Raw genomic sequence first — 27,615 nt, forward strand, 5'->3', positions numbered from 1 at the left:
CAGATTTATCTTGCGGCCGCTGTCAAGGTTCAGACCCACAGGTTTGTTTGTTTTTTACCTTCTGTGGGGGCCACAGTGCTAGAAAGTATGCGACCATGCTGCCAAGAAAAAAATGTAAATCTCTCACACAGTGCGGTGTGGGCGACTACCTGCCTGTGCGCTGGGGTGTGGCAAAGTTAAAGTGTCAGCAGTGAGGAAGTCCAGCTGCAGGGAAAAGTGTAACCACAACACAGCACCTCAGGCCCCTTATCCATCCTGACAACCTTGTTATTCTCCAATTGAACAACTTTTTATTCAGGCCTGTTTCAAATAAAGTTAGAGCCACTCCATATCTGTGTTACGCCCACACAGGTGTTTCTCTTGTTTTGCCTGATTAGACCTCCTCTCAGGACTGTGTGGGCACGCACAGGCTGTGCTTGATTCACATCTGCATCACTTTCCTCTAAGTTTGTTGCACCTGTTAGGGTACTTCAAGTTAACATCTTTATCATTCTCATTAGTACGTCCAAATACTTCCGGTAATGAGAAGAAGTAAAATTAGTGTTCTCCCCCGCTGTAAACTTCAGTGTTCTCTTTGTCTCTCAACATTGAAGCATGGCTACTTGACAATTTAATGATACGTGTATGTTATCACCTTCGATCTTAATTATGTCATTTGTCTTTGTGGGAAATCCTGTTTTTTAATTGTCGGTTCACTTTGACTGATGGTTCTAAATGTCTCTACACCGCTGGTCTGGAGCATAAACAAGTCAGAGACGTGAATCAGATCTTTGTCAAAATCAAAGAGTGAGCATTGATTATGAATATTGATTGAAACTTGACCCCAATGAATTATCATCCCAACTCGTCAGAAAACCGACACACACGGAACACATTTGCTTCAGTTTTTTACATGTTGGAGCTGGTGTGTCACTTTCCACTCGTTACATACATAGAGGCTTTTCAAAGTAAACTTCTGTGTTGACAGGGAATGGTTAACTTTACAAAATAAAACCACTTGACTAAGGTTTAAAATAACCATTTTAGGCTTTAAAAAAACTACCTGATAAAGTTACGCAGGTTGAGTCCAAATCACAACATTGACTCCCACGACCACCATCTACCTCGCCTTCCTTTGCACTTTTTATATTACATCAATTACTCTGATATTGCTGCAGATGAGTTTACATTACAGTCAGTAGAACATGCAAAGGGTTCCTTTACTGCAGTTTTTGTTGTTGCTCATTTCCTTGTACTGTAGTAGAGTTTATAGGTTTTATAAATAAACTAGACACCATCTTGAAATGGGATCACACCAGCAACAACACCGAATCAATGATCCCTTCTCTACTTCCTACCCCCCTACCAATTTTCAAACTCAAAGTCTTTGTTTTGATGGTAACTACACACCTGTAATGATTTGTGACTGCATCTCGCATTGTTGTGAAGCAATCTTGTTGATTAAAATCTGTCTGCAGAAAAGACAGACCTACAAAACACCTTTTAAAGTACTCAAAACCACTTCTGATGAACAATGCTGATTCCAAAAAAGTTGCGACGCTGTATAAAATTTCATAAAAACAGAATGCATCAAATTCAGAGTTTAGTGTATATTTACAAAAACAGAATTTTATCAGTTTGAACCTAAAATATATTGTCTTTGTACAGTTTTCAATTGAATATATGTCACAAAGGTTTATCAAATGATCACATACTATTTCTTTTTTTTGGAGGGGGGGGGTTTACGTCATTTTATAATGACACACACACACACACACTGCCAGCCTGATGCACACCCTTTTAAATTAAGAGTTACCATGGATATTATAGTAGCTGTATGTGGGCTGCATTTCTGCAGATAGAGCTTAATTAAATTTTCTCCTGCCTACCATAGCCTTTAATTTTAAAAACCTTCAAAAAAATTGCACCTGCTTTGTGGAGATGAAAAAAGTTCCACTTAAAAACCAGCCTTCAGTGTGAACTTTGAGAAATCAGGCAGGATGCGCAACCCACCACACTTTCCATATCTCCTCCCACCTTTTGTGTGTTCCTCCCTCAAACGAATGTGGGAGGGAAGGAGGCTGACAAACAGCGGGCTTCTCCGTCAGATGACAGGAAGCTGCACTTCCCGGCCGAAGCGGCTGTTTGATAAATAACACGCGTGGCTCTGGGCACACAATACGTCTCAGAGACTTTAAATGTGGCCCTCAGTCTTTGTCTCTCTGACACACATACTGTACACGGCCACACACACACACACACACCTACCACACACACACTCTTTCATACGCACTTTACACACAAACACAAAAACTAGGACCCTCTTTTTCACCCTTTCACTCTCTCTCCAATGATTAAAAAACAATATCCAGCTTATAACTGCAAGTTAGTCAGACACCCACACTCATTTGCAGTGAAAGGCAAATGACCCTGGTGATGAGTCATTGCATTCACTCAGAGACTTGCTTTATTCAACATGCTGAAATCTCTTAAGGCAGAGTGAAGCAGTGGTTCTCGCCATTGTGCCTCTGAGTGAGCTCAGGTGTGCCTTGGCGTTTTTCTCAAATGTAAAAAAAAAAAGAAAGAAAAAAAAAGTAAAGCAAAAATAGCCTATAACGTCATTAAAATCCTGTGAAATCACACTATGATTCGCCAGCCACACACACATACACTCATACCTTGCAATTAAGAAGGGCTCACCTTCTCCTGCGATCATACCAGGCTTTATATAACATTTCCAGCCAATCAATAATTAGGTGTTCCTCGGAAATTAGTTTCTTGGGTACACGTGTCGTTATAATGAGAAGAATCAAGACTAGCAGGAATAATAAATGTTCTCTGTGAAGTAACTAAAAACTGCTGTGATGATAATAATGGTAACAGTGGCAGCTGTATTTTATTCAATTAGCATTTCACTGCATGAACAGTTAGTTAAATTATGAAAAGAAGGTGCTGCATTTATTCTTTTTCTCATAACTAAATAAATGTGCACCGGACACGACTGTATGTTTTCTGATGTTTATTTAACTTGTGCAGTGCCCGTAGGAAGTATGTTTTCGTATAGTATATTGCATGTAAGTATCTCATATCAAATGATTATGGGCATTACACTAAGAAACATGAATGTCATCCCTGAATTACATAGTAATGCAACATAAGAAGTGAATAAAGCTAAATTTCCGCTTAGCATGCTAATCGCGAATTACAGAATTTGCACATTACATGCAGACCACTACAACGTCTGCAACTCCATAAAACACTTACACATAAGGTATGCACACCATCCAGCACATACACATTGAACATTGATATTCGCTGGAAACTTTTCGAATATTACTGGAAAAAAATTAACCTTGTAGTGCACTTTAAAACTCCTAAAGGTAGGTAGGCTAAATAGACTTACAGATGAGATGAGTCAGGGTGGAAATCCAGAGTGAATTGTGTTACTGACCAGGTGTAGGCCTATCACACAATGGGGCGGAGCTCCACTAAAAGGTGTCCAATCGGAAACAGTGCAATGCTGCAACACCTCCTACGTAATGATGATATTTTGAAAAATGAATTAAAAAATCTTCAAAATCGCGGATGCACAACTTGTACCATGCACAAGCCACATATGAAATCTGAGGTCAGTCTGACTAACGGTCAGAGATATGAACTAGACACACACACACACACACACACACACTCAGACGCTTATAGATAGATGGTCAGTAGCTCTAGTTAGAGCAATTAAACTTATATTTCATAAGTTACATACATACATATTTAACAATAACACTAGAGCTAGTTAAGTGTTAGCCCACTAACGTTAGCTAGGTAGGCAGTGTAAGGTAAGCTAACGTTACGGGTTTTGCCGTGTTAGGCTACTAACCCGGTGAAACAATTACAGACATCAATGTCAAAAGTAACGTAACATAGAAACAAAAGGTAAAAGTTGACAGGTATACACTTCTTAAGCTGAGTGCACACTCAAAAAATGGAAATAAAGTTTTATTGTCAGTTAAAAGAAGGCTAGTGTGAGCTACTGCTACAAGCTAACGTGGCTAGCTGTCAGACCCAAAGTCAGCCCAAACATCCGGACACACATTCAGACACACATGTAGGAAGATGCCACTGCAGGGATGGTGACTTATTAACATTGTACTAACAATGCTTCTCCTAATTTGTATATAATTTCCGCTGGGCTACAACAGCTGCTGACCGAACACGACCCAGCCCAGCAGCGCCACGCTTAACTTCCCTGGTACCACCGGTGACTGTAAAGCTACTGAGGCACAAGTCAGGCAGAGCGGTAAACATTAATCTAACATTTGCATATTTCTACCACAGCAGAAGTGTAGAAAAATTAAGAGTAAAAAGTCAGCCAATTGAGAGGCCTGTCTGACCTGTAACTGATGATTTTCTGTATTTCCTTACCTTGCATAGCAGCTGGATTCTCGCAGTATCACAAGACCACAAAGAAAATCCATCTTGTCAGGCTTCAAGTTATGCGTTATCTGTAAGAATTCAAGGTCACACAGGGTGAGTACCTGTTATATAAATGGTAATTTACACATATTTTACACACTTAATCTCAGTATGCACACACGGATTCAAAACGCGCGTTTGCAGATTTCTGTTGACATTTACAAATCTTAGCACGCGTTTAGACATTAGTTTACACATTTACAAATCTGGAAACACACACACACACACATTGATTTGGATACAGTTACACAACTCTCCACACATATCTCTAATAGTTCTACTACAATAATGACCCCACAGCTGCCTATTTAACGATGTCACCATGTTGTTGATGTTTACACTTAAGAGTGAGGTCAGAGGAAAGTCGGTAGACCACACAGTTTTGTGTGGCAGATGTAACTTCTTGTTAATCTTGTCGAGTCTTTGTGATTCCTTTTAAGGTATCCAACCCACAAGTTAGGAACCACTGCCATCAGGTTTTGATTTTGATTTTTTTGCAGATACCCCCAAAATCTACATGATCAAGACATTTGTACAATTGCAATAATTTATACATCAAAATATAATAGTTAGAGCTTCAACAATGAGTCTTAGATTGACAAAAAAAATTAACCAGCAACACTCCTCACTGATTAACCGTCTAACTGATCAAAATTTACTGCTTCTTGCCTTTCAAATGTGAAGATTTGCTGCTTTTTTGTTGTTTTCTGTCGTGGTAAACTAAATATTAGGGTTTCGAACTGTTGTTTAGACAAAACAAGCGATCTGAATACAGCAACTTGCACTTTGATAATTTTTTCTTTTAATATTTTCTATATTTTTTACAAAATGATAATTACAAAATAATTACACAAGATCAAGATTTTATGTGGGAATCCAAATTTTTTTTACGTTTGTTCAGTGTTTTTAGTTTGTATATAGATTTTAGATTTATATGATTTAGGTTTGTGCCTGTGTCTCTCGGTGTGTGTGTGTGTGTGTGTGTATGTGTGTATGTGTGCGTAATTGCGAGTCGTGTCAGAGTGTGTGCGGGTGGTAAGAAGATTTTATTCTTTCTTTCTTTTTCTTGGCATGGAAAAACTTTCGAAGCGATTTTTTTTTTCACAGGAATGTGAAAGATGTAGGCAACAGATGTTTTAACCAAAACAGACAAAGATTACCTGAGGCAACAGTGAAACGTGTCCAGTCTGTCTGACCACAGTTTGTACAAGCCTCTGTGCTTAAAAAAACTGAATGAACCTGAGACTCATTTTTGGGCATTAGGCCTGAGGGCTGCAAGTGTTATCTGGCTGCATCAAGTTTACTTTGTTTAAGAAAAGAAAGAATAGTGGAGTGTATGGGGGAGGGAGTGTAACGGGAGTCTTTAACAGGGAGTAAAAGGGACTGAAAGGATTTTGATCCAGTGATATTATATATCTGTCCTGGTCAGGGCAGACAAAAGCACACAGCAAACCACCAGAGAGAGAGCAAAGCATGTCATCTGAATAGTATGTCTTCTTTGCAGTGTTGTACATCCAAAGGCTTTGTGTGCCTGAATTTGGCTGGTAGAAGGCACAAAGGAGGCAGTTTGTTCGCCCCTGACAAGTGTGCTTTTATTTGCGGCGGCCCTTTGATGTATAGAGAAACTTTGGCTGGGATATCCCTCGCAGACAAATGCACGAGAAATCCCACTCCTTTGTATTATCCTTAACAATTCCCTCACCATTCACTGCAAAGCTTTTATTCCCTTTAAGACCTTTATTTTAAACTTTGTGCCTACTGTCTGTCTGTCAACTGTAATGGGGAATCTTGTTTGGCTTTATTGTACAGGGGGGAAGGGGGGTCGACGGGGAGCTGGGGGCATGCAGTTCAGATATGAAAAAACATCACCTGACCATATGTTATTGTTTATCAAGAAAGTTGTGTGTTTACGATAGACAGTGAGAAGGTGTAAAGATATGAAAATATATGAAAGTAACAAAAGTCAGTACAACTCACCGCTGCTTTTAAACGCATCACAAAATCATCTTCAGCAGGTGGAGTTTGCCAACAGTTGTAATGTGTAAATTTAAATTTAAAATATGGTCATATTTGCCCCAATTTCTGGTTGATTGGTGGCTGATATACAGTAGCTTATATCGTCCGGGCTAATACCGTCATGGAAAAAAAAAAAGTTTTCATTATCTTCTTTTATATATATAATTACCAAAATCATTATCAGGAAAACCATCAGCTCTTAAATTAAACTCTTATGAGCTATTTTTGTTGTTATCATTATATTTGTCCAAACAAATGTACCAGGTATTAAAATTAACAACAAATTGAAGAAAACAAGGGTGGTCTAATATTTTTTTTCCATTACTGTATATCAATCTAGCTTTATTTCAAACTGGTGCAGAATTTTTCCTCTTTCAAATTTCAAGGAACTATAAATTCTCAAATTTAGGAAATGTAGTGTCATCATGATGTTTGTTAGACTATATAAGAGAAGTGTATGTAGTCATCATGACGCCACCCATTTGTTTGGGGAATACCGTTTAGAAGCCTCGAGTTTGGCATTATAGCTGTCGCTAGCGTGTTTTTTTTGAGTCAGAGTGAACATGTTTAGATGAGAGGTTAGCGGTTAGCAGCCCAGCAGGACCAGGTACCGTTAGCATAGCAAATGCTAAGTTATCAGCTAGTGCTAGTGTTAGCTAGCCAGGTTTGTTAACAAGATGTATCCGTAATTCACGTTAGCTGTGATATTAATTGATGATAAATTTAGCTTGTGAAAAACAAGCATAAAACAAAATGTACTTACCAGAAGAAAATTATCAAATGCTCAACAAGTACGGACATTTTTAAGAAACAAAAATGTTACAAGTTCTGTGACAACAAACACACATAACACCCAAAAACAAGTCCACGGCTATTTAAATGCACACAGTGCCAAGTATATGCAACACCAATCAAGACGGTTTTAGGCGACGAAAATGTTACACTTCACTTGTCAATCACAGGGTAGCCACACCCTGAAGCGTATTCTGCTTTATCATCTATTTTACTCTAAATGGGACCATAATTTATAGAATGAACATCATGCTGTTTTGAAGAAGATTTAAAAGTAACAATTGAGGCTATAAACTCATTAGGAAAGTGTTTACTGATGTAATAAATCTAGTGAGAAGAAGGGTCATTTTCTCATAGACTTCTATACAACCAGACTTCTTTTTGTCACCAATAGAGTCGCCCCCTGCTGGCCATTAAGAGAAGGCTGCATTGGGTCCACTTTTCAGACCCAGAGGCCTTTTAAAGTAAACTATACACTGCGGTCAGAAAACTGGACAATTATTTTGATTATTTTGTTTTATTTGTCTTAAATAATATCGAGCAAGGTTCATCTGTATTTCTGAAGTATGTCACATTACGTAAAACTAAAAATAACAAGTAATTGGGAGTTGAGAAAACAAAAAAAGTCTCACCAGAAATATATATAGTAGCTGCGCTGAGGCAAACTCCATGGGGCACACTGTATCAGTTGATGAAGATCGTGTGATATGATTGAAAGCTCCAGAACAGCTACTAAATTGACCTTGCGCTGAAATTGTTGCTGTTTCCACGGTCGAGAGAATGAGATTTGAAGTTTAAGTAGGTGTTACATGATGATTTTCCACTTTGTTTGAGTGTAACTATAAACATGCACTTTATTAAAACCAGTAATTTAACAAGGGAAAGAGAAAGTTCACACACTCACACCTGGAAGCTGCCCAGTATACAGCCACAGCCTTACACTGTTACTGAACAGTTGGGAGTTCATTGACTCTGTGCAGCAGCACTTTGACAGTTGCTGTTGAGGCAGAGCACAGTGTTACTCCCCTACGCAGCTTTCGTCAGTCAGTCCAGGGATTTCAACCGCCAGCCTCCAAGTCACGAGCCTCCACCTCCTCTGCAGGCTGCTGCTACTGTCTTTTATATCAGACGACCAGTAGAAGAGCTAAAACTCTTGACCCGTCCGTTCCTGGGCGCCCACAAGTGCTTAAGCAGATAAAGATTATATTCATCACATAGGCATTTTAGTATGGGGGTCAGAAAATAGGGCTTTTACATAAAAACATTGAAAAAACTGTTTTGTTTTAAAGCCTGGGTAATGCTGATATGAGTTCTGCAGGGTTGCTGACCTTGTCTGACTGTGTATTTTTAAGTTGGCTTACACTGGATTTTACAGCCCGGTATTTACAACGGTTAGTGGTTATACTGGAAACTTATACAGCAACTAACTAGTCTGACAAACTCAAAACGCCTGTGTGTCATAATCTGAGGTAAAAGATGTTTGTGGACTTGATGTCCGGTTCAGCAATCCATTACAGGGTCAACAGCCGTGTGCTGCTTCAGTCCACCTCACTGGTGGCCGACTGAGTCACACAAAGTGAATATCTGAACTCCCAATCTACCACCTACCTCCTCGGTATGCATGCAGTATTGCTGCGGAATGACTTCTGTACATCTGTAAGCTATAAAAAATCACCACAGTCTTGGTATTTTACAAGTGTGGTCGTCTTTTCACTCGTTTTTTGTTTCACTACGGTATGTCTGACTTCTCAAAGGCTTTGTGGCATGCAAATGGGACTATTAATGGCCAGAGTCACCTAATCAATCTGAACCATCTCACTCCAAATGCAGACAGATTTCAATGTTATTGTTTCTCCTTTTCCTTCGTAGAGTTCAGCAGAAAAACTGGGAAGGAGAGACAATCATGCAATGTGAACATCTCCGTCGACGTGTGTTACATATGTGTGCTGCATTGAAGGTCAGTGCCTCATACTTCTACTGTGCAATATTTGGCTGATCATAATGGGGCTACCATTTGCAGAGTTGCCGTGCATGCAAAATTTCAGGTCACCACCATTGGGAACCAATAATGCCTTTGGCTAAGCAACAAGATGCAAATGCATCTATTCAAATTCGCACCACTCCATACACATTGGAGCTTACACAAACACTCGCACACAACCTCGTCTCAGTGCTGCAGAATTGAAATACATTGCATTCATGTTGATCATGAATAAGTCACAGTCCTGGGGCGATATTTGATCTCAGACAAGTTTGGATCCATATTTCTGGGTTATATTGTTTATTGTCCAACTTATCAAAGATATTCTAGATCATTTAAATCCATTTGTTGTTTTTTCCCTCCTTGTTGCCTCCTGTTGTTGGCAGCCTCTCAGTCCAGTGGCAGGCCCAGATTACCCGTCTCACCCAGGCAGTCATAAAGCTAATGGCAGACAGGCAGCATCCTCCACTCCAGGCTGTCGAGCAGACGGAGGTTAGTCAGAGTTAGGAGATCAATGCACTTGTATTTCACACCCAGAGCTCCAGATTTCTCCCCTCAGGCACTAAAGACCGAGTTTACATAGTCACCTGGTGTTTAACTGGTAAAAGATGGTCGGGAGAAGACGGATGGTACTGTGCGCAGCAAAGCCAGATAGAAACCCTCAATATCACACCAGCACATTCAGTCCAATTTCAGCCTGCCAAGCCACTGGGGCAACCCAAATATCATCCATCCTGACACTGTCCGTCACACTATACATAGAACGGCGAAATTAGCACAAATGCAGCACCCGCCATCAGTGTGAAGTATGGTGGCAGTAGGGCGATTATTTACGGGCTGCATTACTTTCTGAAGACCTGAGCTCTGAGTCACCGACCGAGCCTGATAATTAATTCCTCACTCCACAGAAATATTATGAAGCTGCACGACAGAATGACAGATGTACAGCAAGAAGCACATTGTCAACACTGGATTAGGCTATTTTGACTGCTTCATTATGCCACAAATTATGCTTTTATGTATATGAATGAAGACTTTATATACTGTATATATACACACGTGGCAGGTTTTTTTTTATTTATTTCTATTTTATTACAAGCTACACTTTGTTTGACCGGAGTACAGGAGACATGAGGTACAGTAGCTTGATTTACTGGTGTGTAATCAGAGTATTTGTTGTTTTCGGTCTGCTCTTTGTTTGTCCCAGAGCTCAACATCCTGTAGATACAAGAGGTAGAGGGGAGGGGGGGAGATACACTGGGATCTGACAGTAAGAGATAACCTGCCATCAGCAGGCCTTCTATTTTTAACCGCAGGTACTAGTAACACATGACGTGGGGCTCTTGTTATCAATATTTATGGAACAAAGATTAAGACAGAGTAATGATACACATAGCCACCGACTGGATCCATCCTCGCTTAATAGTTGTCATTACGGCGACGGGGAAGGAAAGTGCTGATAGACTCAAAATTTTAGGCTGGCACTCTACATTTTAGTAATGATTCCTGAGACCAGACAGCCCCAAATGTAATTAGCAGACGTAAACAGGGAAGTATGATGACTGCAGTGTTAAAATGGCTTTAACAATAGTTTTTTTTTTCTTCTTCTTCTTCTTGGTGATTAATTTTGTACAGTTGTCATTTGAGAAGGTAGAGCTGGGATTCATTTTCAGGCTTTTATAGACAGATTGTTGGATTAAATCGCATACGATCGCGTCTTAAAGGCGTGTTGCTGCTTCGAAAGTAAAGACAGTTTCACAAACCGCAGAGTAATAACAACAAGTGGTAATGAGCCAGCAGCTAAACAGCGACAATTCCTGCTATTATTCTTCCATCATACATCTTCTTCACTGTGTTTACTGTACCTAATGAATATCAATATCTATACCAATCTCAGTATTTCTTTACAGACCACAGAGATCTGTAATGGTGCACATTCATCTCCATAGTTATCCCACGGTGCAGCCCGTTGGCTACACATTTTAATAACACTCCCTCTGCCAAAATATATTCCACTCAAACACTTAAAAGTTCCAAGAGTAAGCTCAAAAGAGGTGAAGTATCTTGGCAGACCATAGAGCAAAATGCCATGCAGTCATATGCAGCCCAGGGGATGAAGTGATTGATCTGTGACCCCGGACTCAGCCATAAGATATTGTGGTGAAGAGTGCGGGGGAGGGCATGGATAGTGGAAAAGGGACGAGCATGAGTCAGTAACAGAGTCTGCGAAAAGCTGTGGGAGCAGAGGAAGTGTTAACAACATCACAAGTAGGAGCAAGTCAAGTTACCACGTCAGGAAGCAAAAAGGACTGGGAGTAGGATGATGGTAGGAGCCCGAGAGGTGATGGGACACATACATCCTGATCATTTAATCATGTGAAGCGAAACGAAGCGAATTGTTCATCCGCAGCAGGCTTTCCACGCCGAGCTGATATGTGTTGCCTCTCTCTTTACGTCACTCCCTTTTATTAGTAGCCTGTAATGAGTAGCCACCGTGTGAAAAGCCTACATTTACAAAGGAGGGAGTTCAAGGATAATAAGCTATGTGTGAATCTCAAGTCCAGCACTTGTTGCCTGTATGGTACATGAAAATCTTTTTTTTTTACTTGACAAATAATAATTAGGTTTCTAATTTAATCTGATTATGCCATCTTGTGTCTTTAAGACAGAAATGTATTGACACAAACTGGAAAAAGAAAATAAGTTTGTGTTTTTTTTGGCCACTGCCTCTACAAGCAAGATGACAGATTACATGCGTAGTCAAGACCAAATTAGAATCAACTGTGTTTGCCAGGAAAATACTTTTGAATGTGTCAGAAGTTTAGTACAATATTGACAAGTGACACTGACAACACAGAAACATGCACGATTTTTCCTTTAAAGTCACAAAGCTGCAGATTCATTGTTAAATCTGTGCGTTTTTCAGCTCATATATGGTGAAAAAGTGTATAGTGTCCCCCTCTCTTTAACCCCCTGTGTGCCGCCTGAATGGCATCGAGTTACCTTGAAGACTTTGATGAGCAGCTTTTTTCTGTTGTTTTGTGGGAGAAGTCCAAGGATGTGTCAGATTGGTGCTATTGTCTCCTTGCAGACGCACGCCTACAGGTTCCAATAACGCGCCACCCATGCGGCGTGATTTCCATAAACTATGACAAAAAAGTAATTTATACCACAAGAATGACACTTTTCTTACAAACACTCTAGAGAAAGTTTGGGATGCTGGCAAAGAGTCAGGCAAATATCACCTATTACTCATGTTACTTAGTACATTTGGGGCTTCACTTGCAAGCACAGCGCTTCGTCACTGCATAACAATCAGATGGCTGAGTGTTGGCAGTGCAACTGATGGAATTTTACTGAAAACAGATTTCATCTTTGAACTTCCAGATATTTCTGATCGAAAAGTAGGCTATCATTCCTGGCTTTTAACGCTCTGGTCGCTTCTCTCTGTGTAATCAGGACGTGGATTAACTTTTTTTCTGTTATATCAGTCCGGGGGGAAATAACGCAGCGCTTTAACAGAATTTGACAATGTAAGTATAAATATATAAATATATATCTATATATATATCTGTGAGAGTGGTTGGTCCAGCAACAAAGAAAAAAAGCGGAGGGGGGGTTTCTTTTTGAGCAGCAACAAGTTCCTCAAGAACTTGACAGGCAGACACAGGGGCGCTATTAATGTGATATTTGTTTTGTAAAAAGCGACCTGCTGTGCTTCGTCCGCGTTAGAAAAATCTAAATGACCAGTTGTGCGTATGCGTAATAGGCCTATGGCCCTTCGCCAAAGAGGGAGTTAACAGTGTATAACACAAACACGTGAATATGGATATGTCTCAGAAGTTTTTCTCATTGTTGCTCGATGCGGATTTAAAGATTTGAGGCAGTGAACGAGCGATCAGTCAGGGACTGGTATCCCCATAAACTTGGATTGCCGTCGCTTATTTCAATCACGTAAGACCCCTAATGGCGTTGTCCGGGCGAGGGTGTTACGTATATCTGTACAAGCTTTTCTGACAAGCCAGGCTTGTTGATATTTGTCTTTACTGTAGAGCCACCAAGGTGTTGCCTAAGAGAGTTTAAGCACGCCGACATTGCAAAGGGTTATTAGATTCATAAGTCAGCGAAGTGGTGGGCGATCTACTGAGCACAGCAGAAGTTCTCATATGATGACTTCAAACAAGACACATTACCTACCAGCATCTTTTGGAGTGAGTGGATATTAAGACACTTCTATCTCCAGGACAGCGTAGGGGAAAATGGTAAGTAGCAATGGAAACACACAGCATATAAAGGATGATTACCAGTAAATAGTCGTGCTTGCTATTTAGTCTGGCAACGCATTGCTGGAAGGGTTGGACTCTACTTGAGAAAGTCAGTATCGAGACCCATGTCTGATGAGGCTGATGTTGACAAAGCTTGTGTGAGAAAAGATTGTGTGGCATTTCTTCGGCTCAGGATATGCCGGTACAGTGAGAGAGGTAAGGAAATATTACATTGTGTCTGCGCGCAATGTGTGGATGGTGATGTAGGCTGGATAGTGTTGGAGGGCTGTGTGTGTTGGCAGTGAGGGCTTTATATTTTATGCATGTATGTATGTTCTTTTTGTGCGGTTAAAAAAAGCAACATGTGCCACTTACCTGTGACACTTGTGCCCATAAGCATGACATTAAGAACAATAGGGCTCAGTATCAGCGTTGTCATTTGGCGTGAGTGTGGAGTCTTTTTTTCTTTTCTTTTTTTTTTTTGTGTGAGGGCGACTGTACACTGAATTGAACCGGCGTTTGTGATATAGGTGCTGTTATCTGGAAGGAAATGTCCGACCAACATGTGATCAAATATTAACAGGACTGGTTTGGCAAAGGGGGGGTGAAATACACGTGACAAAACGCGGGGAAGCAGCAGAGTAAAAAAAAAAAGCAGTTTAAAGTGGCCACTCAAACAAAAGTATATAGATATTTTCTTGGCCCCTCATAGTTCCCCTGGCTGTGTTATGCTTTCAGCACGTTGGACAGAGGCACCGGAGTCGTGCATGGACTAAACCGCCGAGTGGACGCCAACTCTCTTTCTCTCTTTCCCCAGCCCCCCCTTTGCCAAACCTGGGATTGTTTTTTCAACTTTTGGTAAGCTTATTCTGAGGGAGCCTGTGGTCTGTAAACGGAAATTAAACGGGATTCTAAAGAGAGAGAGAGGAGAGAGAGAGGAGAGAGAGGGGGGAAAGCTAAAAAAAAAAAAAAAAAAAAAGGAGGAAAAGAGGAAAAAAAGCGCTTGCCATTAAAAGAGCTTGTGCTTTAAGATGTGTTTTTTTTCTAGAGCATTGTGAAAGTTGAAATGTTAGGTCGTCTGGTGTTTTGCACAGCACATTCTCGGTACCTATAAGCCCCCCCACACTGCGTTAAACTTTGGGACATGCAAGTCTTGGTCGCGGAGATCTAACCACGCACATAGTGGTTGTCAGCCCTTGTAAAGGTAAGAGCACAATCCATTGTTTTCATGTCACTCTTTTGTTCCTGTCGTCTTTACGGGCTTCTTCTGCTGGCTTTTCTCAAATCAACTTCGGCTTTAAAACTATACAGCATGCAGCCTGGGCACTGTGTGTTCATTGTGGGCATCAGTGACCGAAATAACTCCGGAATGAAATCCGATCCAGGTGACCAATATCTCCCATCTTCCTTCTTTCTTTTCTTTTTTTTTTCTTCTTCTAAAATTGAAGTTATATTTATAGAAGATTGGTGCGTGCACATTCAGAGAGGCTTTGTGAAGCGGTGAAACTGGGACTCGTTTTCGTGCTTGGGATTTTTTAAAACAGTGCTTTTGGAAGCTTTTTTTTTTTTTTTTTGGAGTTTCCGAACACTGCCTGCTGCAACATAATTTGCGTAATCGTTGCGTTGTGCCTAATCATGCTCCCAATATGGGACTTAAGACGCTGCAGTGATCCTTCCAGCCTGCACGAACTGGAGTACTGATGCTGGTGCATATCATCAAATCTATCTATCTATCTCTCTGTCTATCTATCTATTTCTCTGTCTATCTATCCATCTATCTCTCTGTCTATCTATCTATCTATCTATCTATGCTTATTTTTCTTGTTTGGTCTGCTGCATTCATGTTTTGTCTTGATGTCAAACCCTCTGGATTTTGTTATCGACCAAAAATAGCCCTACTCTTTACCCCCCTCCTCCCCCCCTCCCTCCCTCCCTCCATCGCCCCCCCTCCCGTCATCGCCATCAAATCACTTGTGTTTTTACTACGACCGCTCCACGGTTTCATTCATAAGGTGCTTTTCACTTCACCTGCTACCCTACCCCCCTCTTTTGTCCGTGCACGGCTCTGTGTCGACCTGTCAAACTGCTGCCTTATAGCTGTACCCGAATGAATAATAGAAAAATAAAAATTAATTCTTAATCGCTTCGACTCGCGTGATTTGCTCCAGTCTGCTTTTTACAGTATACAAATTGTTCCATTTATTTCCTGTGTAAAATTACAATAAAGATGGGCGTGGTCAGAGTGCATCCACTGACAGATGTTATGGCTGAATGTGATGGAGAGAGATAAGATGGCTTGATATGCAATTGTTCGGGAGGCATCGATTTTTTTCCCTTCCTCTTCCTCTTTTTTTTATTTTTTTATTCCAAATTAAGGCACGCGTAAAATCTCTCACGTGTTAGATTTAGATTATCACTCTGGGATTTTATTTCTCTGCTCTCCTGAAGGACTTGTAGCCTCAAAATTCGTCTCGCACCGATGCAGAAGCGGTGGATATTGTCTATTTCCTCTCTCGCCCTCTCTCCCTCTCTCTCTCGTCTTCTTTTTTTTTTTCCTCTGGTCAAAGATTTAAGATTTCTGATCCAAGACGAAGCAATTGCATGATGGCAAAACAACTGCAAGAGGAGAGAAAAGCCCCCAACGCCCACTGGCAGTCCTGTTTTAATCAACACTCCTCTTGCAGGCTGCATTTCCACACAAATACTCCAAAACGAAATGTATCCAGTAAATTCATAATTGCATTTGAATTATGAGACTTTTCGCTCATTCTGACCCACCAGAGTAATGCGCGCAGATCGCTTTCTGCACATTACAGCCTATTACTCCTCATTTTATATGACAGTGAAACCAAAATAGATCATATTACTTATTAGGCTGCCCGACATTCATAAAGATGCTCCTTTAATAAAGGCTGCGTCGCCACGTTTCCGGCTCATCAAGACCACAAAAGCGTTTATTGCACAAATTATGATCAGTCATTAATTTATCTAACGAAACGATGCGCGTTTTAGTTTATATAAGAGCAGGGAAATTGTGGTACTTTAAATAAATATGTGGCCTTTTTATTCAAGCCACGAGAGAGTTCTTTTTATTGCAGCGTCTTTTTCGGGTGTATTTTGTTTATAAATATAATCTTTTTTTTCGCCTATTTTCTGGCCATGTAGCAGTATTTTTAATATTATTATTTTTTTCTACTGAGACGTGGGATTATGGTGTGGGCGTGGGCGTGTTGGGTGGAGGAGGAGGGATGAGCGGAGGCGGGTTAGGAGGGGTCTGTGGGGTGGCACGACACACTTTGTATGTATGAAGGTTTTTTTATAGCACTTTTCTGCAATGTACGTCAGCGGATCAGTCCATAAATGGGGCTGCGTGTGTTTGTGTGCGGGCGTGCGCCTGCGTGCGCTCGCCACTGTGTGCGTGCGTCTCCGCGTGTGTTATCTTTACCGAGAATCTCCCCTCTCTCTCTCTCTCTCTCTCTCTCTCTCTCTCTCTCTCTCTCTCTCTCTCTCTCTCTCTCTCTCTCTCTCTCTGCACTCTCAGCTCTGCAGAGTTGGGGTGGGCGTCAATAACAAACCTGATGGTAGGTTTCATTGCAAAAAAATCAGATGAAATTCTTTCGGTAGGCCTGTTTATTTAACGAAAAAATCAATAAATGCATTGTGCATTAATAAGGATTAACACTAATGTGATACTGGATTGTGTTTGCTGCTGTTTTCAGAATGTATGTTGGCCTTTGTGTGCCGTTTTTTTTTTTTTTTTTTGTTGCTCCGTTGCGATCAATTCATGCACTTTGGGAGCTAAACGCGAAATCTGCTTTTCAATTAAGGGAATTTTTCATCTGATATTATTAATAATAATAGGTGTGTCTCTTTAATATCGGCCACAAACGTTTTCATTCATGAAATGTACCAAGTTGTGTTTTTATCCAAGCTGATGTCTGAGATAAATTATAAATAGGCTATTGATTATTTCGGGCTATATATGGCGGATATCTCGACTCACGGCTATGGCGGGCGTCACGATATATTTAGAGCGAAAAATTAATCATCTTAATCATTATGGAAATGTAGGCTACATCGCCCGCCGCCGCCGCCGCCGCTGCTGCTAATGCTTTAGTCACCACCATCTTCATCACCAACACCTTCATCCAATTAACAGGCTTGTTTAAACAAGTTCTGGCAGGAGACGAAGCCTTTAATTCCGAACCTTTAATTATCAGCTATTCGTCACAGTGGCGTGATTGTGATTTTTACAGTGATGGAGCCCACGATAAGTTATTAATACACTAGTTATTCTGACTGTAAAGGCATCTTATATACGTCGGACCACTGCGGGACTACAAGGATCCGTGTGTGTGTGTGTGTGTGTGTGTGTGTGTGTGTGTGTATGTGTATGTGTGTGAGGAAATGTTCGATCAACCATTCAAGTGTGTCTCTCAGCATGTGAACATGCAGCACACCACTGAATTCGAGCAACTTCCCCGAATAATTTAAAATGTGTTTATTGGTATTTTTTGCATGTCAGATAGACTTAAAGTAAGATTTGGACAAACTTCTTGATTGATTTTTTTGCATTTTTATAACAGAAAATGTCCATTTTTATTTCCCTTTTTGTAAAAAAGAAAAAAATGTATCTGTAAGTTGCATATTGTGGTAGGATTTGTCACATTAAAACAGACATATTCAAGCCATTGATTTAGTCCTCTAATGAAAAATGCTTTTCTGAGTTCTCATAACAAATATTTCTGCATTTCCAAGTCATTTTGTGGCATGATTAGTGTGTTTTCATTCAGCAGTGAACCATGCAAAGGTTATTGATGCTGTGGTGATATTGGATTGGGGGGGAGGAAGAGGAGGAAGGGAGGAGGAAGGGAGGGGGGGAGGCATAAGCCAAGAAAAGAGACAGACAGACAGAGACAGAGAGGCTTAATAGGCTGTGGAGTGATTTGCAGTCTGTGCCACTATAGAAATAATGTATCAGCTGTATGAGGATGTGGAGGGAGGAGTGAAGCCTGGTCCTCTGTGTCTGCCTGATGATTACAATAAAGGTTATTGTCATCACAGGAGGGATGACATTAACTCCACACTCCAGTATGTGATTATAAAAGGCCTGTGCTGGGTTTACCTGTTTACCAGTCTGGAGTTTTCTCCAACTGTTCTCCAGCTCGCCCCTCGTCTCGTTTGACGTCATCCCAACCTCATAGAAAATGTTTTCTCAGCTGACGTGTTTGCTTCTCGAAGGAGGAATGCAATTTCACTTTGATCAAAATACCCTCATCGCCTTCCTTTATCCCCAGTGAAAATGACATTTCACAAAATGTCATTTCGTCCGCGTTTACACGCTTTCCTCTCTCGCACGAGGAGGGCATAATTCTACTTGTTAAGTGAAGCTTTTTCGGCAGTGCGGAACCTGTCAGCATCGTGCTGCATTTGGCAAGAGAAGCCTTGAAAGGTTATACAAGTGTGTCGTGTTGTCAGCTCCTGGTGGTTGTTTCTTCTTTCTGCTGCACAAAGATGTGAGGAGAGACTTACCCAACTGTTACTGCACGTCACGTGTGTTTGGGCCATTAATGGGATGATTAAAACCTGTGCAAAAAACATGACATCTTCCCAACTCCTCAGATAGTTTGAATCATCGTTGGTTGAAAAGTCGTAACCCTAAAGAAGTCTCCCACCTTAGTTGTGATGAAATATTGGTTAAGCAGACTCCTGGTTGCCTTCTAAGAGGCTGCCATGCTTCTGTTTGACCCTCAATGAGTCAAAAACATCCTCAACACTGCTCACAACTCCTTTTTTGCTCCCAGCTATTAGATATTTTATTCATTTCATTCAGAAATCCAGTCCCCGCATGCAAGCCAAAAGACTTCTCTTGATACGCCACCTTCAGTTGTGTTGTATTAGCAGAAATGAGAGAGACCATGTTGTTGTTTTTGCTCCTCTAATGAGATGCCAAGTGATTTATTTATGAATTACTTGTTTGGAACAGCCCCCTTGTGCAGTGTGCATTTTTTTTATCCTCTTTGGAGTCATGTCGCTCAGTGATTGCTGATGCAATTCTTTGTCATCCAGAGTTTGCCCTCACCTCCTGTGAGCCTTCGGGGAGGGCTATATCTATCTTGGCATGTCCCCGGGTGTGTTGGAGGTGGGAGTGACTCATTAAGCAGGTGTGAGCATCCACTCCCATACTGCTACATGCCAAACAAGAGCTCTCCAGCTCATAAGCTCGTGCAGGGAAGAATCATGATGGCAATATAGCAAACACATCACAATAAATCTTTGCACTGGACCGGGGCCAAGTCACAAGGATAATGAGCTGCTATTTCCCCATTATGCTCACTCTTGTATTCATCAGAGGTGGAGTTTCCAAACGTTCATCACCCATTGAAAGGTTGTGGCTCCACTGACACTTTTATTTGAATTCTGCATTATAAAGGGAATTAATTGTTCCCAGTTAGTTCCTGATGAGGGGAAACGGAGTATCAAGAAGCATTCTCTGAGTGAGCTCTGTGTATATAATTTAAATGCGTTTGTTTAGCTGACATTTGGTAATAATAACCTGTGAAAGCTGGTTACTACACTGCAGAGCACTTGCAGGGGAGTCATCCATCTGTTGTGGAGATGGCTCACTTTAAAAGCAAGGAGAAGCAGAATTGTTTTCAGTAAGTTCACATCTTTGTTAGCCTCCAGTGCCTGTTGCCATCCAAATGTTTTTACAGCACCAAAATGAGGAGCCTCCTCTAAGCTCATATCCTGGGGTTATTTATAACATATCATATAGATATGACTCAGGATTACACCTCATATAGAGAACATTATATATGAGAAGACTGTGAGAATGTTCTTGGCTATATTAAGGATGTAGGAAGGCTAAAATTGGTCACAAACACATGCTTTACGCACAGATATATTCTCTCCTAAAGCACGTTTTGATATAAAGTGCGATGCCTCCGCACTATCTGTACACCAGAACAAGAAATGCTTATTTTTAATTCTCTGAACATCTAATTTTACACAAATAGGCCATCTCTAAATGGCACGCAGTGTATCACGACTTGGTGGAGACGCGCTGTTACGCAAAACCTTTATAAAAAAAAAAAAAAAAAAGAAGCCACCTATTTGGCCTCAGTGAGCGAAATACGGAAGAGGAGAGGCTTGGCTCGTGCTTTATAAATTGCCAGACATTATGGTGTGGATGCAGGCTGCACGGTATGCGGACAAACAAAAGCACATAATGCACGTTGAAAGCGCATTAATAGTTCCGCCTCGGGGCTGTTTAAACAGGAGTTTGGCGGCGACCAGTCAGCCAGCGGCAGGTCACATGTTGCAGCGTCATTGTGTAGTAAAGTTACTGTAGTTGCAAAGAGGCTCCTCATTTCAGCTCCAGAGGTCTCTCATCCCGTGCTGCTGCTGCTGCTGCTGCTGCCGCTGCTGCTGCTGCGGCGTTTCCAGCATGCGACAACTTCACTTTCAGACGATCTCCAAAGGAGCCGTGCAGCCATGGGAGTGCATTACCTCATCCATGCAATTTCCACCATCAATAATTTAATCTATTTGCTCCAAAGCTGAAGAGATATCCTGAAGCAGCGTGTGTCGGGAGAGTACAGAGAAGGAAAATATCGCTTAAGTTAAAAAAAATTACTCAGGGAGTTGTCCAAAACATCCCACAGATGACACTACTGTCCTGTTGAATGCTCTGTTTTACGACTTGGGCAGTAAAAGGTATGTGTCTGCTTGTTTTTCGATAAGTTTGTTTGAAGCACTTTGGCTTTGTTTGATGCTGCTTGAGAAAAAGACAAGAGGTGTGTATGTGCGTGTGTGTGTGTGTGTGTGTGTGTTGGGGGGGGGGGGGGGGGGGGGTAGAAGGGGGAGGAGGTGAGGTGGAGGGGGGTCTAAAAGTAGCTCGATCAAGTCCGGTTCTCCTGCGAACAGACAGCGCCGCAGCCCGAGAGGGGATATGTGTAACCTTATCCTCTCGTTCATTAATAAAAAACGGAGTTATTATGTTGATTGGGTTTCCAGAGGAGAGCACGAGCTCAGCAGATGTAATCTCGAGTAAAGAAAAAAAAGAAAAAGACTTGTTGTTTCATTATTAGAGCAGCCTGAGCAACTTGTTATTATTAGGCTATTTCTCGTAAGTTACAAAGTGGAAACAGTCCAGCAGCGCGCCTTCATATGAAACCAGCCACGTTTGAACATTTAACGGCAGCTTTCTGCTCATAAATAACTCAATAAACTCTTTGTTCAGGGTGTGAGGCTATATTATTATAATCTCGGACCCTCCTGCACGGTGAACACACACACACAAACGCAAAACTCCAGACATTTTTTTTGCACGGTTGTTTTGGAGGGGAAAAAAACTTTGATGAACTCATTAAGACTTTATAGGAAACCCGAGACCTAAACGCCCAGCTCCACGGCGGCCAACATACAAGGTTGGATCTACTTCTTGGTGTTGTGTGCTCGTACTGAATAACTTAAGAAAATACTGGCCAGAATGATTAAAATAAAGTCCTGTTTATAGAGTGGTGGAAAGCTGGCTCATTTTTGACAGCTTCGTGTAAAAATATCTGGATCATAGCAGTACGCACGAGCTGCACGGATGATGGTTTAATGATGAATTAATGATGTGCTTTCCAAAAAATGCACATTAGGGCCAAATTTACTGTCAGACTTGTGACTAAATGGCATATAAGTGAACTTTACGGTGTATTTTCAATTATGCACAAGCAAAACTGGCTGTGCGTCCTGGAAAAATACTTTGTTTTTGCCTTTTCTATCTATCTATCTATCTATCTATCTATCTATCTATCTATCTATCTATCTATCTATCTATCTATCGTGTTTCACATTAGGGAGGGAAAGAGAGATGGGAGGGAGAAAGAGAAGGAGCTCTTATTATTTCACGGTCTCACACGCCCTCTAGTGTACAAAGTGTGGAACTGCAGCACTTCATTTGGAGCTGTAAGTCTGTTGGTTATTTTAGTGGTTATGTTTCAGAATTGGTGATTCATTAAGGGTTTAAAATTAACACATTTCTGAGAAGATTATAATTTCAAGAGCTAATAAACACATGGTAAAGTAGAGTTTTGCACATTCAGGGATGGGTACATATCCTCAATTATGGTTTTACCATTTTACTGTATGTGTTGCTACTTTCAATTGTCCGCTGTTGCACACAGTGTGGGAGGGAAGCAACGACTCATTTGGATAGCACGGATCACTCAGCAGCTATTTGAATGCCGGGCTTTCTGTGGCAGTGGCCGGGGTTGGCCTGGAGGCCAGGTATAATCCCTTAGTGATGCTCATCTATTACTAAACATGCTCTGAAACTGTGTCAGATTGAAAACAGATCTCAAGGAAGCGAGCTTCCACATGTGTCAGCCATTACTGCAGACAACTCTAATTGCCTTTTTTGTAAAGTGCTGCATTGTGGCACACAAGGGGTCCTCGGGTAAAAAAAAAAAAAATGTTGATATCGTGTGCTGCATGTTTTTTCTTCTCAACATTTGGCTTTGTACATGTTGAACGTGACAAAACATGTTGCTAGGTAAATGGCTCTAACCCAGCACGTTGTTGAGGAATTGAACAAAGACGGATGCCCACAAGGGAGCAGCGGTAGCGCCAGAGAACAAATGTTGCTATAGGTCGTGCATTTCTATTCAAATGTAGTGGGCACATTTTCCCTCTTTCATCTCTCCTGTTTGATGTTTATTTTCCCTTCTAACGGTTCCTAAGATATCATGCACGCCGTTGGTGAAGATGAAGCCATAAAGTGTGCTGACATGTGCAGGGAGGCTGGGGAGCATTACAGAACGTGTAATAATACTAGCTGTGCTAGTCCTTTCATGCTTTAGAGAAACTTTTCAACATCTGTCAAAGGAGTCATTTATCACTTTAATCCCCACCTGGCACAAAGAATAAATGCGAGGGTAAGTTACATATCCCCAGCATACAGCGGCGCTCTCAAAGCAGATGAACAGGTGGTCATCTAGAGACGACAAAGCCAAACAGTAGACAGAGTCCACACACTCACCTGCTCCTATTGTTCTGGGTGTTTCATGCTCTAGGTGTGTTGTCTTGAATAAAGGCGTGTTTGCGGGCTTTATCTCCCTCTTATCTCACGTCAAGTGATGTTTGGGCAAAAGAAGTGTCATACTTGGACAGCCGGGACACTTGGTTTATTGTGTGACACAGCTGGATTGGTGTGATCTGTCTGGATTTCATTTAAAAGTGATGAAACTATAGCACAAGACACAAAACAGACAGAAGATATGAGATAAAAGAAATGGCACCGTGCCCAACCACCTCGTTGTGTTAGATATTTTTATAACCAGTCGTCACAAAGCTGGTCCAGAGGCTCCAAAAAAGTACATTTTATTCCAAACATTCCTCCATATGTAGTCCCTCCCTCGCTTTATTATTCATGCTCATTGTGTTAACTCGCAAGCCGCTTTTTCATTAACTGTGAAATCCAGCAGTGCACATAAAATGTTCCTTCACTGGATGTATAAAACAAGAGCAAACCAATCAGTTGTCACATTTAGCCTCTAGTAGATATAAGCCAGAGATTCTCCGCCAGTCCCACAGCAATTAAATGATTCATTGGCTTTATCGCATTTTAACAGGATGTTGATTGAGAGCATAAGCCATATTGATTGTCCTGATGGAAACAGGAAATCACAGAGATAGAAATAAAATCATTTGTTGTTCCCGGTGTGAGGATACCCGGGGGAACGGCATGCAATTGCACACTGTTGAGTGGCATTACCCCCAGCAACCTCCTCCCCTCCATTCTCTCCCCTATGGAGACCTGGAAGAGACGTCATCTGTGGTTGTTATGCTGCGAAATGACGCTGGCACTCTCTCCACCCCCTGCTACTGCAATATTACCCCTGTGGTCTGTTACGGAAGATGCAGCACTCTTCGTCTGCACCATTTCCAGCATGAAGTTTGACGCCTAACAGTAATCAGCCCTCTGCCTTCATTTCCGTCATGTGGAAGTGGAACCATTTGAGCGCGATGCTGATAATAATATCAGCCTAAATGCATCCTACACATAAAGCTCGTGACTGGCCTCGATCCCGTAAAACCTACATGATTTTCTGTGCTGGGAAGCCTCGCAGAGATTTCTTGTTACTGGAACAAAAAGCTTAACAATATTAGAGGGTTAAAAAAGCTTCACAAACAGGCTTTTACGAACAGTATTTAATGAAAAATTGATAATTAGCTTCTTATTCTTGGCTTTGTCCTCGTTGTTTTAATTGGTGAGAGGAAAAATACCCTCATCTCCCTGCAAACACATACAAGCCAGCCCCTCCCCATGCACCCCCCCCCCAACACACACACTCTCACACTCTGGAGGTGCACGTCACTGAGCTCGGGGAATGAGTGGCTCATTAAGAAGAAGGATGTGATATTCTGAATAGAGACTGTGAGACTCCCAGCACATCTATTTATAGACGAGATATCTCTATGGCAGTCACCGTGGTGTTGGTTAATTGCAGCCACGGCCCCTGATACCAATTAAGAATGAAACAAATGCTTTTAAGGTGGGGTTTTTGCTCCTCCCTTACTGTAAAGGTCCTCGTGTCCGTCCTGAGTGCATTCAGGAGTGTGTTTGCTCGCCGTGTTTTCCTGTATCAAGTTGGGACATGCAGAGTGCAGTCAAAGCCTCGGTCAGGCTATTTTTAAATGAGCCCCTGTGGAAAGCAAGATCTAGATTTTCTTTTCATTATGGTTGCTTTTATATCTCGGGCTGTTGGATGTCCACCCATTCATTGATTTGCTGTGAATCTTAGAGCTTCTCAAAGGTAAGGGATGCATATGTGCTCAGGCGATGTATGTACAGTATTACCGCTACACCTGGCTCTTTTTTTTTCTCCTCCTCCCTCCTCCTCCTCCTCCTCCCCCTGGCAGCGCTTTGCTTATCTTGTGAGTTGCTCGGGATCGGTACTTCACAGTGCAGGGAGGATGACACATCTTTCTGTCATTCAGTTTCCTCATGACATCCTGTTAGTTCATCCTGCAGTGCTCTCGCCATCCACCTGCCAAAAACAAACAGTGTCCCTCAACAAACTCCTGATTCCCGTACACGACTGGAAGGTTTAGTATCAGACCTGTCTTACAGCGCAGACCAGTTTTTCAAAAAGAGATAAATAATACTGCAGCAGCAGCGGTGTTTGTCAGAGCTGACACAAACACAACAGTTCCCACTCAGTCAGTCAGTAAGTGCTGTCCATATTGGAAGTTGATAATGGTTGTTATGTTAGCGGGACAACGTCATAGTCAAGAGATAATACATGAGCAAACAAGGCGAACAAAACCGTATCCTTATGTCAACACGTGCACAGCTTTTTTCCAAATTTCGTGCCAGATCAAAATTTGAGCCCGAACAAGCATCCATTATACTACTGACATATCAAAAAATCCAAAAACATAAAGGTTAACAATGTAGAAATCCACCGTGTCTTTTATAAAGTTTGAAAAAAATGGTGACGGTATGAGCTTTCAAAACTGACAGCAATGATTCAGGCAGTGTGGGATGAGTGACAGGCTTGGCCATTATAAAACTACACATCCCTGCACACACACTGCACACACACTGCACAGTTTAACACACCAGTAAAACAACAACAACAACCTTATAAATAATAACAAGCCTGTAAGGATGTAGTGACATCTATTTGTGTGATCTTATCTTTTGTAATAAGCAATCTCTTTGATGCTCAGCACAGCTTTTGTGCACGGCTGCCAACAAATGAAAATCTAAGCCAGACCTCACATAGGAACAGAGTGATTACAGTTTGCAAACAATTTGAAAACACTGATGACACGGCGCCAATATCAGTTTAATAAAAACATTTTGTGATAATTCCAAAAGCTACTGGCTCTCTTTTTGGCTTGCAAAGAAAGAGTAGAGGGTGTAAATAATAAGAAAGGCTTCCATGGTGCATTATGGATCAAGAATAAGCTAACTTCATTGAAAATGCTCTTTGACTAACCGTCTTCTTCTCTCCCCCCCTCCTCCCCTCTTGTTTTCTGTCTTTCTCTCCCCCTCCAGTTCCACCAGGTTAGAAGAGTGATGACCATCCTGTTCCTTACTATGGTTATTTCATACTTCAGTTGCATGAGAGCTGCGCCCCTGAGAGACGCCCCGGGCATGCGGGGCCATCGGACGGAAGGCTACTTGGGCGCCGCTGCGACGGCCGCGCGAGGCCACGGGACTCCACAGAGTGGCGGCGGGCCGGGCCAGCGCGGGGAACTGCCCTCACTCACAGACACGTTTGAGCAGGTGATAGAGGAGCTGCTGGAGGTGGAGGGAGAGGCGGCGCAGCTGGGACAGGGGGCTGATAAGAGCCAGGGAGGTGGGGGCCCGTCCTCTGTGGTCACCACGGAGACCAAGGATGTCGACCTGTACGACTCGCGGGTGATGATCAGCAACCAAGTGCCTTTGGAGCCGCCGTTGCTCTTTCTTCTGGAGGAATACAAAAACTATCTGGATGCCGCTAATATGTCCATGAGGGTGCGGCGACACTCCGATCCCTCGCGGCGTGGAGAGCTCAGTGTGTGTGACAGTATTAGCCAGTGGGTGACAGCTGTGGATAAAAAGACGGCAATAGACATGTCTGGGCAGACAGTTACCGTCATGGAAAAGGTCCCTGTCCCCAATGGCCAACTGAAGCAATACTTTTATGAGACCAAATGCAACCCCATGGGGTACACAAAGGAGGGCTGCAGAGGAATAGACAAGCGGCATTATAATTCCCAATGCAGGACAACCCAGTCCTACGTGCGAGCGCTTACCATGGATAGCAAAAAGAAGATTGGCTGGCGGTTTATAAGGATAGACACTTCATGTGTATGCACATTGACCATTAAAAGAGGGAGATAGTGTATAAAATGTATAGATTTTATTGAAGAGTTTAAAAAAGAGAATACAGAGAAAATATCTATTTGTATATATACATAACAGGGTAAATTATTCCGTCAAATGAAAATTTTATGGACTGCATGTAAAAAAAGATGAAGTTTATACAGTAAAAGTGATACTACAGTCTATTTATTGAACATATTCATGACCTTGTAAACAATTAAAAAAAATCTGATCAGTCA

At 41.7% G+C, this 27,615-nt stretch overlaps 1 protein-coding gene across 7 annotated transcripts; it reads left to right on the forward strand.

Annotated features, from left to right (window-relative positions):
- Positions 1–12,529: 12,529 nt before the first annotated feature.
- bdnf (brain-derived neurotrophic factor) lies at positions 12,530–27,615 on the forward strand. 7 transcript variants are annotated; one of them, XM_059346191.1, is made up of 2 exons: positions 12,530–12,771; positions 26,564–27,615. In XM_059346191.1, exon 2 carries the CDS (start codon positions 26,585–26,587, stop codon positions 27,392–27,394), a length of 810 nt encoding a protein of 269 aa, XP_059202174.1. In that variant the 5' UTR covers positions 12,530–12,771; positions 26,564–26,584; the 3' UTR covers positions 27,395–27,615. The 7 variants fall into 7 exon arrangements, with proteins under 7 accessions (XP_059202174.1, XP_059202209.1, XP_059202158.1 ...); XM_059346226.1 differs by lacking the exon at positions 12,530–12,771 and adding an exon at positions 13,097–13,192; XM_059346175.1 differs by lacking the exon at positions 12,530–12,771 and adding an exon at positions 13,200–13,500.

This window comes from Centropristis striata, chromosome 2 (genome assembly GCF_030273125.1).
Source record: "Centropristis striata isolate RG_2023a ecotype Rhode Island chromosome 2, C.striata_1.0, whole genome shotgun sequence".
NCBI lineage: Eukaryota > Metazoa > Chordata > Actinopteri > Perciformes > Serranidae > Centropristis > Centropristis striata.